This window comes from Carcharodon carcharias (assembly GCF_017639515.1).
Source record: "Carcharodon carcharias isolate sCarCar2 chromosome 27 unlocalized genomic scaffold, sCarCar2.pri SUPER_27_unloc_1, whole genome shotgun sequence".
In the NCBI taxonomy this organism is placed as follows: domain Eukaryota; kingdom Metazoa; phylum Chordata; class Chondrichthyes; order Lamniformes; family Lamnidae; genus Carcharodon; species Carcharodon carcharias.
In genome coordinates, this window is record NW_024470624.1 from 8,796,278 (window position 1) to 8,809,282 (window position 13,005).

Here is a 13,005-nt window from a genome sequence, read left to right on the forward strand (position 1 = left end):
TATATATAAACCACCCAAAGCCCTCGATTAGATTCCAGTCTGTAACTCACTTCCGGGTATCTGTTATTCTATATATAAACCACCCGAACCCCTTGATTAGATTCCAGTCTGTCACTCACCCCTGGGTATCTGTTATTTTATATATAAACCACCCGAACCCCTCGATTAGATTCCAGCCTGTAACTCACTCCCGGGTATCTGTTATTCTATATATAAACCACCCAAACCCCTCGATTAGATTCCAGTCTGTAACTCACTCTCGGGTATCTGTTATTCTATATATAAACCACCTAAACCTCTCGATTAGATTCCAGTCTGTAACTCACCCCTGGGTATCTGTTATTCTATATATAAACCACCCGAACCCCTCGATTAGATTCCAGTCTGTAACTCACTCCCGGATATCTGTTATTCTATATATAAACCACCCGAACCCCTTGATTAGATTCCAGTCTGTAACTCACTCCCGGGTATCTGTTATTCTATATGTAAACCTCCCGAACCGCTCGATTAGATTGCAGTCTGTAACTCACTCCCGGGCATCTGTTATTCTATATGTAAACCACCCGAACCCCTCGATTAGATTCCAGTCTGTAACTCACCCCTGGGTATCTGTTATTCTATATATAAACCACCCGAACCCCTCGATTAGATTCCAGTCTGTAACTCACCCCTGGGTATCTGTTATTCTATATATAAACCACCCGAACCCCTCGATTAGATTCCAGTCTGTAACTCACTCCCGGGTATCTGTTATTCTATATATAAACCTCCCGAACCCCTCGATTAGATTCCAGTCTGTAACTCAGTCCCGGGTATCTGTTATTCTATATGTAAACCTCCCGAACCCCTCGATTAGTTTCCAGTCTGTAACTCACTCTCGGGTATCTGTTATTCTATATATAAACCACCCAAACCTCTCGATTAGATTCCAGTCTGTAACTCACTCCCGGGTATCTGTTATTCTATATATAAACCACCCGAACCCCTCGATTAGATTCCAGTCTGTAACTCACCTCTGGGTATCTGTTATTCTATATATAAACCACCCGAACCCCTCGATTAGATTCCAGTCTGTAACTCACTCCCGGGTATCTGTTATTCTATATATAAACCTCCCGAACCCCTCGATTAGATTCCAGTCTGTAACTCACTCCCGGGTATCTGTTATTCTATATATAAACCACCCGAACCCCTTGATTAGATTCCAGTCTGTAACTCACTCCCGGGTATCTGCTATTCTATATATAAACCACCCAAACCCCTCGATTAGATTCCAGTCTGTAACTCACTCCCGGGTATCTGTTATTCTATATATAAACCTCCCGAACCCCTCGATTAGATTCCAGTCTGTAACTCACTCCCGGGTATCTGTTATTCTATATATAAACCACCCAAAGCTCTCGATTAGATTCCAGTCTGTAACTCACTCCCGGGTATCTGTTATTGTATATATAAACCACCCGAACCCCTTGATTAGATTCCAGTCTGTCACTCACCCCTGGGTATCTGTTATTCTATATATAAAACACCCGAACCCCTCGATTAGTTTCCAGTCTGTAACTCACTCTCGGGTATCTGTTATTCTATATATAAACCACCCAAACCTCTCGATTAGATTCCAGTCTGTAACTCACTCCCGGGTATCTGTTATTCTATATATAAACCACCCGAACCCCTCGATTAGATTCCAGTCTGTAACTCACCCCTGGGTATCTGTTATTCTATATATAAACCACCCGAACCCCTCAATTAGATTCCAGTCTGTAACTCACTCCCGGGTATCTGTTATTCTATATATAAACCACCCAAACCCCTCGATTAGATTCCAGTCTGTAACTCACTCCCGGGTATCTGTTATTCTATATATAAACCTCCCGAACCCCTCGATTAGATTCCAGTCTGTAACTCACTCCCGGGTATCTGTTATTCTATATATAAACCACCCAAAGCTCTCGATTAGATTCCAGTCTGTAACTCACTCCCGGGTATCTGTTATTCTATATATAAACCACCCGAACCCCTTGATTAGATTCCAGTCTGTCACTCACCCCTGGGTATCTGTTATTTTATATATAAACCACCCGAACCCCTCGATTAGATTCCAGCCTGTAACTCACTCCCGGGTATCTGTTATTCTATATATAAACCACCCGAACCCCTCGATTAGATTCCAGTCTGTAACTCACTCTCGGGTATCTGTTATTCTATATATAAACCACCCTAAACCTCTCGATTAGATTCCAGTCTGTAACTCACCCCTGGGTATCTGTTATTCTATATATAAACCACCCGAACCCCTCGATTAGATTCCAGTCTGTAACTCACTCCCGGGTATCTGTTATTCTATATATAAACCTCCCGAACCCCTCGATTAGATTCCAGTCTGTAACTCAGTCCCGGGTATCTGTTATTCTATATGTAAACCTCCCGAACCCCTCGATTAGTTTCCAGTCTGTAACTCACTCTCGGGTATCTGTTATTCTATATATAAACCACCCAAACCTCTCGATTAGATTCCAGTCTGTAACTCACTCCCGGGTATCTGTTATTCTATATATAAACCACCCGAACCCCTCGATTAGATTCCAGTCTGTAACTCACCCCTGGGTATCTGTTATTATATATATAAACCACCCGAACCCCTCGATTAGATTCCAGTCTGTAACTCACTCCCGGGTATCTGTTATTCTATATATAAACCCCCCGAACCCCTCGATTAGATTCCAGTCTGTAACTCACTCCCGGGTATCTGTTATTCTATATATAAACCACCCGAACCCCTTGATTAGATTCCAGTCTGTAACTCACTCCCGGGTATCTGCTATTCTATATATAAACCACCCAAACCCCTCGATTAGATTCCAGTCTGTAACTCACTCCCGGGTATCTGTTATTCTATATATAAACCTCCCGAACCCCTCGATTAGATTCCAGTCTGTAACTCACTCCCGGGTATCTGTTATTCTATATATAAACCACCCAAAGCTCTCGATTAGATTCCAGTCTGTAACTCACTCCCGGGTATCTGTTATTCTATATATAAACCACCCGAACCCCTTGATTAGATTCCAGTCTGTCACTCACCCCTGGGTATTTGTTATTCTATATATAAAACACCCGAACCCCTCGATTAGTTTCCAGTCTGTAACTCACTCTCGGGTATCTGTTATTCTATATATAAACCACCCAAACCTCTCGATTAGATTCCAGTCTGTAACTCACTCCCGGGTATCTGTTATTCTATATATAAACCACCCGAACCCCTCGATTAGATTCCAGTCTGTAACTCACCCCTGGGTATCTGTTATTCTATATATAAACCACCCGAACCCCTCGATTAGATTCCAGTCTGTAACTCACTCCCGGGTATCTGTTATTCTATATATAAACCTCCCGAACCCCTCGATTAGATTCCAGTCTGTAACTCACTCCCGGGTATCTGTTATTCTATATATAAACCACCCGAACCCCTCGATTAGATTCCAGTCTGTAACTCACTCCCGGGTATCTGTTATTCTATATATAAACCACCCAAAGCTCTCGATTAGTTTCCAGTCTGTAACTCACTCCCGGGTATCTGTTATTCTATATATAAACCTCCCGAACCCCTCGATTAGATTCCAGTCTGTAACTCACTCCCGGGTATCTGTTATTCTATATATAAACCACCCGAACCCCTCGATTAGATTCCAGTCTGTAACTCACTCCCGGGTATCTGTTATTCTATATATAAACCACCCAAAGCTCTCGATTAGATTCCAGTCTGTAACTCACTCCCGGGTATCTGTTATTCTATATATAAACTACCCGAACCCCTTGATTAGATTCCAGTCTGTCACTCACCCCTGGGTATCTGTTATTTTATATATAAACCACCCGAACCCCTCGATTAGATTCCAGCCTGTAACTCACTCCCGGGTATCTGTTATTCTATATATAAACCACCCAAACCTCTCGATTAGATTCCAGTCTGTAACTCACTCCCGGGTATCTGTTATTCTATATATAAACCACCCGAACCCCTCGATTAGATTCCAGTCTGTAACTCACCCCTGGGTATCTGTTATTCTGTATATAAACCACCCGAACCCCTCGATTAGATTCCAGCGTGTAACTCACTCCCGGGTATCTTTTGTTCTATATATAAACCTCCCGAACCCCTCGATTAGATTCCAGTCTGTAACTCACCCCTGGGTATCTGTTATTCTATATATAAACCACCCGAACCCCTCGATTAGATTCCAGTCTGTAACTCACTCCTGGGTAGCTGTTATTCTATATATAAACCACCCGAACCCCTCGATTAGATTCCAGCCTGTAACTCGCTCCCATGAGGTCATTAATCTGTCTCACCGGATCAATCCTGTCCGCCCATCACCCTCCCCCACCCTCCCTCCTTGCCACCGATACACTACCTTGGATGCCGCCCAGTCCATCCACCCTTTGGCGTTGGGGTCGATGTTGAGCAGGACCAGACCCTCGACCATGTCAGGAGAGTAGCGCTGTGGAAAACAACCGGCGGGGCGGTCACTGACAGTACTGCCCGGGCACCAGCGCGACCCAACACCACCAGATACATTGAACGGAACGGGCTTCCCGCTCCCCGGCTCCCAGCGCAATGGGAGTCTCAGTGGAAAGTCAAAACCTCGAACCCTCTCAGGCCACAGCAACAATTCCGACACGCACCCAGCCATCTAGGTCAACCTGGCACCCGATCGAGGGCAGAAAACATGAACCGGGAGAGAAAGGGTTAAGGAGGGTCCCGATCGAGGGTATAAATATTAACCAGGACAGAGGGGGTTAAGGAGAATCCCGATCGAGGGTATAAAATATTAACCAGGACAGAGGGGGTTAAGGAGGATCCCGATCGAGGGTATAAAATATTAACCGGGACAGAGGGGGTTAACGAGGGTACCGATCGAGGGTATAAAATATTAAATGGGACAGAGGGGGTTAAGGAGGGTCCCGATCGAGGGTATAAAATATTAACTGGGAAAGAGGGGGTTAAGGAGGGTCCCGATCGAGGGTATAAAATATTAACTGGGATAGAGGGGGTTAAGGAGGGTCCCGATCGAGGGTATAAAATATTAACTGGGACAGAGGGGGTTAAGCAGGGTCCCGATCGAGGGTATAAAATATTAACCGGGACAGAGGGGGTTAAGGAAGGTCAGGATCGAGGGTACAAAATATTAACTGGGACAGAGGGGGTTAAGGAGGTTCCCGATTGAGGGTATAAAATATTAACTGGGAAAGAGGGAGTTAAGGAGGGTCCGGATTGAGGGTATAAAATATTAACCAGGACAGAGGAGGTTAAGGAGAGTCCCAAACGAGGATATAAAATATTAACCGGGAAAGAGGGGGTTAAGGAGGGTCCCGATCGAGTGTTTAAAATATTAACCGGGATGAGAGGGGGTTAAGGATGGTCCTGATTGAGGGTGTAAAATATTAACTTGGAAAAAGGGGGTTAAGGACGATCCTGATCGAGGGTATAAAATATTAACTGGGACAGAGGGGGTTAAGGAGGGTCCCGATCGAGTGTATAAAATATTAACTGGGACAGAGGGGGTTAAGGAGGGTCCCGATTGAGGGTATAAAATATTAACCGGGACAGAGGAGGTTAAGGGGAGTCCTGATCGAGGGTATAAAATATTAACTGGGACTCACGGGGTTAAGCAGGTCCCGCTCGAGTATAAAATATTAACCAGGACAGATGGGGTTAAGGAGGGTCCCAATCGAGGGTATAAAATATTAACTGGGAAAGAGTGAGTTAAGGAGGGTCCCGATAGAGGGTATAAAATATTAACCGGGACAGAGGGGTTTAAGGAGGGTCCTGATCGAGGGTATAAAATATTAACTGGGACAGAGGGGGTTAAGGAGGGTCCCGATCAAGGGTATAAAATATTAACTGGGACAGAGGGGATTAAGGAGGGTCCCGATCAAGGGTATAAAATATTAACTGGCACAGAGGGGGTTAAGGCGGGTCCCGATCGAGGGTATAAAATATTAACTGGGACAGAGGGGTTTTAGGACAGTCCTGATTGAGGGTATAAAATATTAACTGGGACAGAGGGGGTTAAGGAGGGTCCCGATCGAGGGTATAAAATATTAACCGGGACAGAGCGGGTTAAGGCGGGTCCCAATCGAGGGTATAAAATATTAACTGGGACAGAGGGGGTTAAGGAGAGTCCTGATCGAGGGTATAAAATAATAACAGGGACAGAGGGGGTTAAGGAGAGTACTGATCGAGGGTATAATATATTAACCGGGAAACAGGGGGTTAAGGAGAGTCCTGATCGAGGGTATAAAATATTAACCGGGACAGAGGGGGTTAAGGAGAGTCCTGATCGAGGGTGTAAAATATTAACTGGGACAGAGGGGGTTAAGGTGGGTCCTGATCGAGGGTATAAAATATTAACTGGGACTCACGGGGTTAAGCAGGTCCCGATCGAGTATAAAATATTAACTGGGACAGAGGGCGTTAAGGAGAATCCTGATCGAGGGTATAAAATAATAACCGGGACAGAGGGGGGTAAGGAGAGTCCTGATCGATGGTATAATATATTAACCGGGACAGAGAGGGTAAAGGAGATTCCTGATCAAGGGTATAATATATTAACCGGGACAGAGGGGGTTAAGGAGAGTCCTGATCGAGGGTGTCAAATATTAACCAGGACAGAGGGGGTTAATTTGGGCCCTGATCGAGGGTATAAAATATTAACTGGGACTCACGGGGTTAAGCAGGTCCCAATCGAGTATAAAATATTAACCAGGACAGATTGGGTTAAGGAGGGTCCCAATCGAGGGTATAAAATATTAACCGGGAAAGAGGGAGTTAAGGAGGGTCCCGATTGAGGGTATAAAATATTAACCGGGACAGATGGGGGTTAAGGAGGGTCCCGATGAAGGGTATAAAATATTAACTGGGACAGAGGGGGTTAAGGAGAGTCCTGATCGAGGGTATAAAATATTAACCGGGACAGAGGGGCTTAAGGAGAGTCTTGATCGAGGGTGTAAAATAATAACAGGGACAGAGTGGGTTAAGGAGAGTCCTGATCGAGGGTATAAAATAATAACCGGCACAGAGGGGGGTAAGGAGAGTCCTGATCGAGGGTATAATATATTAACCGGGACAGAGGGGGTTAAGGTGGGTCCTGATCAAGGGTATAAAATATTAACTGGGACTCACGGGGTTAAGCAGGTCCTGATCGAGTATAAAATATTAACCAGGACAGATGGGGTTAAGGAGGGTCCCAATCGAGGGTATAAAATATTAACTGGGAAAGAGTGAGTTAAGGAGGGTCCCGATTGAGGGTATAAAATATTAACCGGGACAGAGGGGTTTGAGGAGGGTCCCAATTGAGTGTGTAAAATATTAACTGGGACAGAGGGGGTTAAGGAGGGTCCCGATCGAGGGTATAAAATATTAACTGGGACAGAGGGGTTTAAGGAGAGTCCTGATTGAGGGTATAAAATATTAACTGGGACAGAGGGGGTTAAGGACGGTCCCGATCGAGGGTATAAAATATTAACTGGGACAGAGGGGGTAATTGAGGGTCCCGATCGAGGGTATAAAATATTAACTGGGTCAGAGGGGGTTCAGGAGGGTCCCGATCAAGGGTATAAAATACTAAGTGGGACAGAGCGAGTTAAGGCGGGTCCCGAACGAGGGTATAAAATATTAACTGGGACAGAGAGGCTTAAGGAGAGTCCTGATCGAGGGTGTAAAATAATAACAGGGACAGAGGGGGTTAAGGAGAGTCCTGATCGAGGGTATAAAATATTACCCTGTACAGAGGGGGGTAAGGAGAGTCCTGATCGAGGGTATAATATATTAACCGGGACAGAGAGGGTAAAGGAGATTCCTGATCAAGGGTATAATATATTAACCGGGACAGAGAGGGTAAAGGAGATTCCTGATCAAGGGTATAATATATTAACCGGGACAGAGGGGGTTAAGGAGAGTCCTGATCGAGGGTGTCAAATATTAACTGGGACAGAGGGGGTTAATTTGGGCCCTGATCGAGGGTATAAAATATTAACTGGGACTCACGGGTTAAGCAGGTCCCGATCGAGTATAAAATATTAACCAGGACAGATTGGGTTAAGGAGGGTCCCAATCGAGGGTATAAAATATTAACTGGGAAAGAGGGAGTTAAGGAGGGTCCCGATTGAGGGTATAAAATATTAACCGGGACAGATGGGGTTTAAGGAGGGTCCTGATCGAGGGTATAAAATATTAACTGGGACAGAGGGATTTAAGGAGAGTCCTGATCGAGGGTATAAAATATTAACTGGGACAGAGGGGGTTAAGGACGGTCCCGATCGAGGGTATAAAATATTAACTGGGACAGAGGGGGTTAAGGAGGGTCCCGATTGAGGGTATAATATATTAACCGGGACAGAGGGGGTTAAGGAGAGTCCTGATCGAGGGTATAAAATATTAACCGGGACAGAGGGTGTTAAGGAGAGTCCTCATCGAGGGTATAAAATAATAACCGGGACAGAGGGGGTTCAGGAGAGTCCTGATCGAGGGTATAATATATTAACCGGGACCGAGGGGGTTAAGGAGAGTCCTGATCGAGGGTATAATATATTAACCGGGCCAGAGGGGGTTAAGGAGAGTCCTGATCGAGGGTATAAAATATTAACCGGGACAGAGGGTGTTAAGGAGAGTCCTCATCGAGGGTATAAAATAATAACCGGGACAGAGGGGGTTCAGGAGAGTCCTGATCGAGGGTATAATATATTAACCGGGACCGAGGGGGTTAAGGAGAGTCCTGATCGAGGGTATAATATATTAACCGGGCCAGAGGGGGTTAAGGAGAGTCCTGATCGAGGGTGTAAAATATTAACCGGGACAGAGGGGGTTAAGGTGGGTCCTGATCGAGGGTATAAAATATTAACCGGGACAGAGGGGGCTAAGGAGAGTCCTGATCGAGGGTGTAAAATAATAACAGGGACAGAGGGGGTTAAGGAGAGTCCTGTTCGAGGGTATGATATATTAACCGGGACAGAGGGGGTTAAGGAGAGTCCTGATCGATGGTATAATATATTAACCGGGACAGAGGGGGTTAAGGAGAGTCCTGATCGAGGGTATAAAATATTAACCGGGACAGAGGGGGTTAAGGAGAGTTCTGATCGAGGGTGTAAAATATTATCCGGGACAGAGGGGGTTAAGGTGGGTCCTGATCGAGGGTATAAAATAATAACATGGACAGAGGGGGTTAAGGAGAGTCCTGATCGAGGGTATAATATATTAACCGGGACAGAGGGGGTTAAGGAGAGTCCTGATCGAGGGTATAATATATTAACCAGGACAGAGGGGGTTAAGGAGAGACCTGATCGCGGGTATAAAATATTAACTGGGACACAGGGGGTTAAGGAGAGTCCTGATCGAGGGTGTAAAATAATAACAGGGACTGAGGGGGTTAAGGAGATTCCTGATCGAGCCTATAATATTTTAACCGGGACAGAGGGGGTTAAGGAGAGTCCTGATCGAGGGTATAAAATATTAACTGGGACAGAGGGGGTTAAGGAGAGTCCTGATCGAGGGTGTAATATATTAACAGGGAGAGAGGTGTTTAAGGAGAGTCCTGATCGAGGGTATAAAATATTAACTGGGACAGAGGGGGTTAAGGAGGGTCCCGATCGAGGGTATAAAATTTTAACTGGGACAGAGGGGGTCAAGGAGGGTCCCGATCGAGGGTATAAAATAATAACTGGGTCAGAGGGGGTTAAGGAGGGTCCCGATCAAGGGTATAAAATATTAACCGGGACAGAGGGGGTCAAGGCGGGTCCCGATCGAGGGTATAAAATATTAACCGGGACAGAGGGGGTTAAGGAGAGTGCTGATGGAGGGTTTAAAATATTAACCGGGACAGAGGGGGTTAAGGAGAGTCCTGATCGAGGGTGTAAAATATTAACAGGGACATAGGGGGTTAAGGAGAGTCCTGATCGAGGGTATAATATATTAATTGGGACAGAGAGTGTTCAAGAACCGGCCTCACTGAGGCCTCCATTTTGCCTGTAGCATTCGTTTAGGACTTGGCCCTCATCCCCAAAACTCGCTGCAACTTTGCAGCCCCTTTATGTTCCACAGTGTGGTTTCAGAATGGGGCTCATTCCTTATTTAGTGGTGGAGGGCCTGAGGTCACTGACACCCCGGCAGGCCTTGTTCTCTGAGCCAGAGCCCTGCTCCAGATCGAGCCACTGGCCTCCAAAGTCCAGAGCCGACCCTCCCGGCTCCCGGTCCCAAGGGGGCCGCTGCAGCGTCCGAGCCGCCATCTTTCAGGCCGGACATTTAACTCACGTCTTCCGTCTGTCCGCAGTGTCCTGGGGCCCAATATTTATATCTATAGGGGAGACGGTGGTGAATTGGCGACATCGGTGGACTCGTGATTCAGAGGCCCCGGCCTAATGCTCTGTGGGAGACACGGGTTCAAATCCCAATGGTAGCCGGTGGAATTTTAATGCAATTCATAAAATCTGGAATTATGAAACCGGTTTCAGTCACGTGACAACCGTCATCAATTGTCGTAAAAACCCCATCTGGTTCAATAATCCCCTTTAGGGGAGGGAAACCCTCCGTCCTTACCCGGTCTGGCCTATAAGTGACTCCAGACTGCCACGCACCCCCCCCTCCTGCTGCCAACAGCAACGCAGTTGATTCCTAACTGCACCACCCCTCCAAAATGGCTGAGTGATCCGTTCCGTTCAAGGGGTAATTAGGGTCGGGGTGACAAATCCCGTGAAAAGATTTTTTAAAGTGACCTGCCCGCCGACAGATGATCGGGGTGGGGGGGGGGGGGGAATTTATCGTTCCGCCGCCTGTGGGATCTTGCTGTGCCCTGACGAGGCGCCTTGCTTCTCTGGATTACTAACTGTACATGTCCACAGTTCATTTACCACCCATTGGGTGTTTCGGGATGTACCACGGTGCTATAACAACGCAGGGCCCTTCGTACCGCAGTTTGGGAGCGGCCGTGCCTGTGATTCCGAGGCGCTGGCCAGGATCGCGGGAGGGAAGGGAGGGTCCGCTCGGTTTCCAGTGAGGTGGGCAGACCCCGCTACCAGCCCCCTCCCCCACCCAACCACCCTCAGCCACCCAGCGGTGACCTCGCCCATCGCCCCCGACCCCCTGACCGGGATTGGGCTCGTCACTGCCTTAAATCGAAGAGGTTCAGGGTGACGGAGCTCCTTAACCACACCCAGGTGGGCATAGCTGTGGACTTGTGCCCCCCCCACCAGCCACACCCAAACCCCACCGCCCCCGCCCCCCCCCCCCCCCCCACCCCCCGCACCCCTCCCCCCACAGTTGGTAGACTGGGGTAATGGAGTCAGTGGGTAGTTGATGTTTTTGTGGAGAGCAAATGTAAGTCGGGATGGGGGGATACAAGGAGAAGGTGGGGTTGAGAGTTACGGGGAGACGGTGGGATTGGGGGATACGGAGAGAGGGTGGGATTGAGGGATACGGAGAGACGGTGGGAATGAGGGATATGGGGAGAAGGTGGGATTGGGGTATACGGGGAGACAGTGGGATTGGGGGATATGGGAGACGGTGGGATTGGGGGATACGGGGAGACGGTGGGATTGGGGGATACGGGGAGACGGTGGGATTGGGGGATACGGGGAGACGGTGGGATTGGGGGATACGGGAGACGCTGGGATTGGGGAATACGGAGAGACGGTGGGATTGAGGGATATGGGAGACGGTGAGATTGGGGGATACGGAGAGACAGTGGGATTGAGGGATACGGGAGACGGTGGGATTGGGGGATACGGGGAGACGGTGGGATTGGGGGATATGGGGCGATGGTGGGATTGGGGGATATGGGGAGACGCTGGGATTGGGGGATACGGAGAGACAGTGGGATTGAGGGATATGGGAGACGGTGGGATTGGGGGATACGGAGAGACGGTGGGATTGAGGGATACGGTGGGATTGGGGGATATGGGGAGAAGGTGAGATTGGGGGATACGGGGAGATGGTGGGATTGGGGGAAACGAGGATAAAGTGTGATTGGGGGATATGAAGAGAAGGTGGAATTGGGGGATATGGGGAGATGGTGGGATTGGGGGATACGGGGAGATGGTGGGATTGAGGGATGGGGGTGAAGGTGGGATTGAGGGATATGGAGAGAGGGTGGGATTGGGGTATACAGGGAGAAGGTGGGATTGAGGGATACGGGGAGATGGTGGGATTGAGGGATACGGGGAGTTGGTGGGATTGAGGGATACGGGTTAACGGTGGGATTGAAGGATACAGGGAGATGGTAGGATTGAGGGGCACAGGGAGACGGTGGGATTGAGGGATACAGGGAGACGGTGGGATTGAGGGATACAGGGAGATGGTGGGATTGAGGGAGACGGGGAGACGGTGGGATTGAGGGATACAGGGAGACGGTGGGATTGAGGGAGACGGGGAGACGGTGGGATTGAGGGATACGGGGAGACGGTGGGATTGAGGGACACGGGGAGACGGTGGGATTGAGGGACACGGGGAGACGGTGGGATTGAGGGATACAGGGAGATGGTGGGATTGAGGGACACGGGGAGACGGTGGGATTGAGGGACACGGGGAGAAGGTGGGATTGAGGGAGACGGGGAGACGGTGGGATTGAGGGATACGGGGAGACGGTGGGATTGAGGGACACGGGGAGACGGTGGGATTGAGGGACACGGGGAGACGGTGGGATTGAGGGATACAGGGAGACGGTGGGATTGAGGGATACGGGGAGAAGGTGGGATTGAGAGACACGGGGAGAAGGTGGGATTGAGGGACACGGGGAGAAGGTGGGATTGAGGGACACGGGGAGACGGTGGATTCCACACAAATTAAGACATTGACGACACCACTCCGACCCTCCTTGTATTTTAAAGAGCACTGACTCACAGCAAACTTGGCAAGGATATAGGCTCCTGCTCCAACTCCCACTCCAATAATACTTCGAAAACTACAGGAGGAAGGGGAGAGAGAGAGAGGGAGTGAGTGAGAGAGTTAGA

The 13,005-nt window shown here is 48.2% G+C and overlaps 1 protein-coding gene across 1 annotated transcript in view; it reads right to left on the reverse strand.

Annotated features, from left to right (window-relative positions):
* The window catches only part of ndrg2 (NDRG family member 2), a 299,077-nt gene that overhangs the window by 67,842 nt on the left and 218,230 nt on the right, over positions 1 to 13,005 (reverse strand). The window contains exons 8-9 of the mRNA XM_041180787.1: positions 12,896 to 12,956; positions 4,419 to 4,505 (exon numbers count right to left, since the gene is read on the reverse strand). Coding sequence (XP_041036721.1) covers positions 4,419 to 4,505; positions 12,896 to 12,956 — 148 coding nt within the window. The remainder of the gene's footprint in view (positions 1 to 4,418; positions 4,506 to 12,895; positions 12,957 to 13,005) is intronic.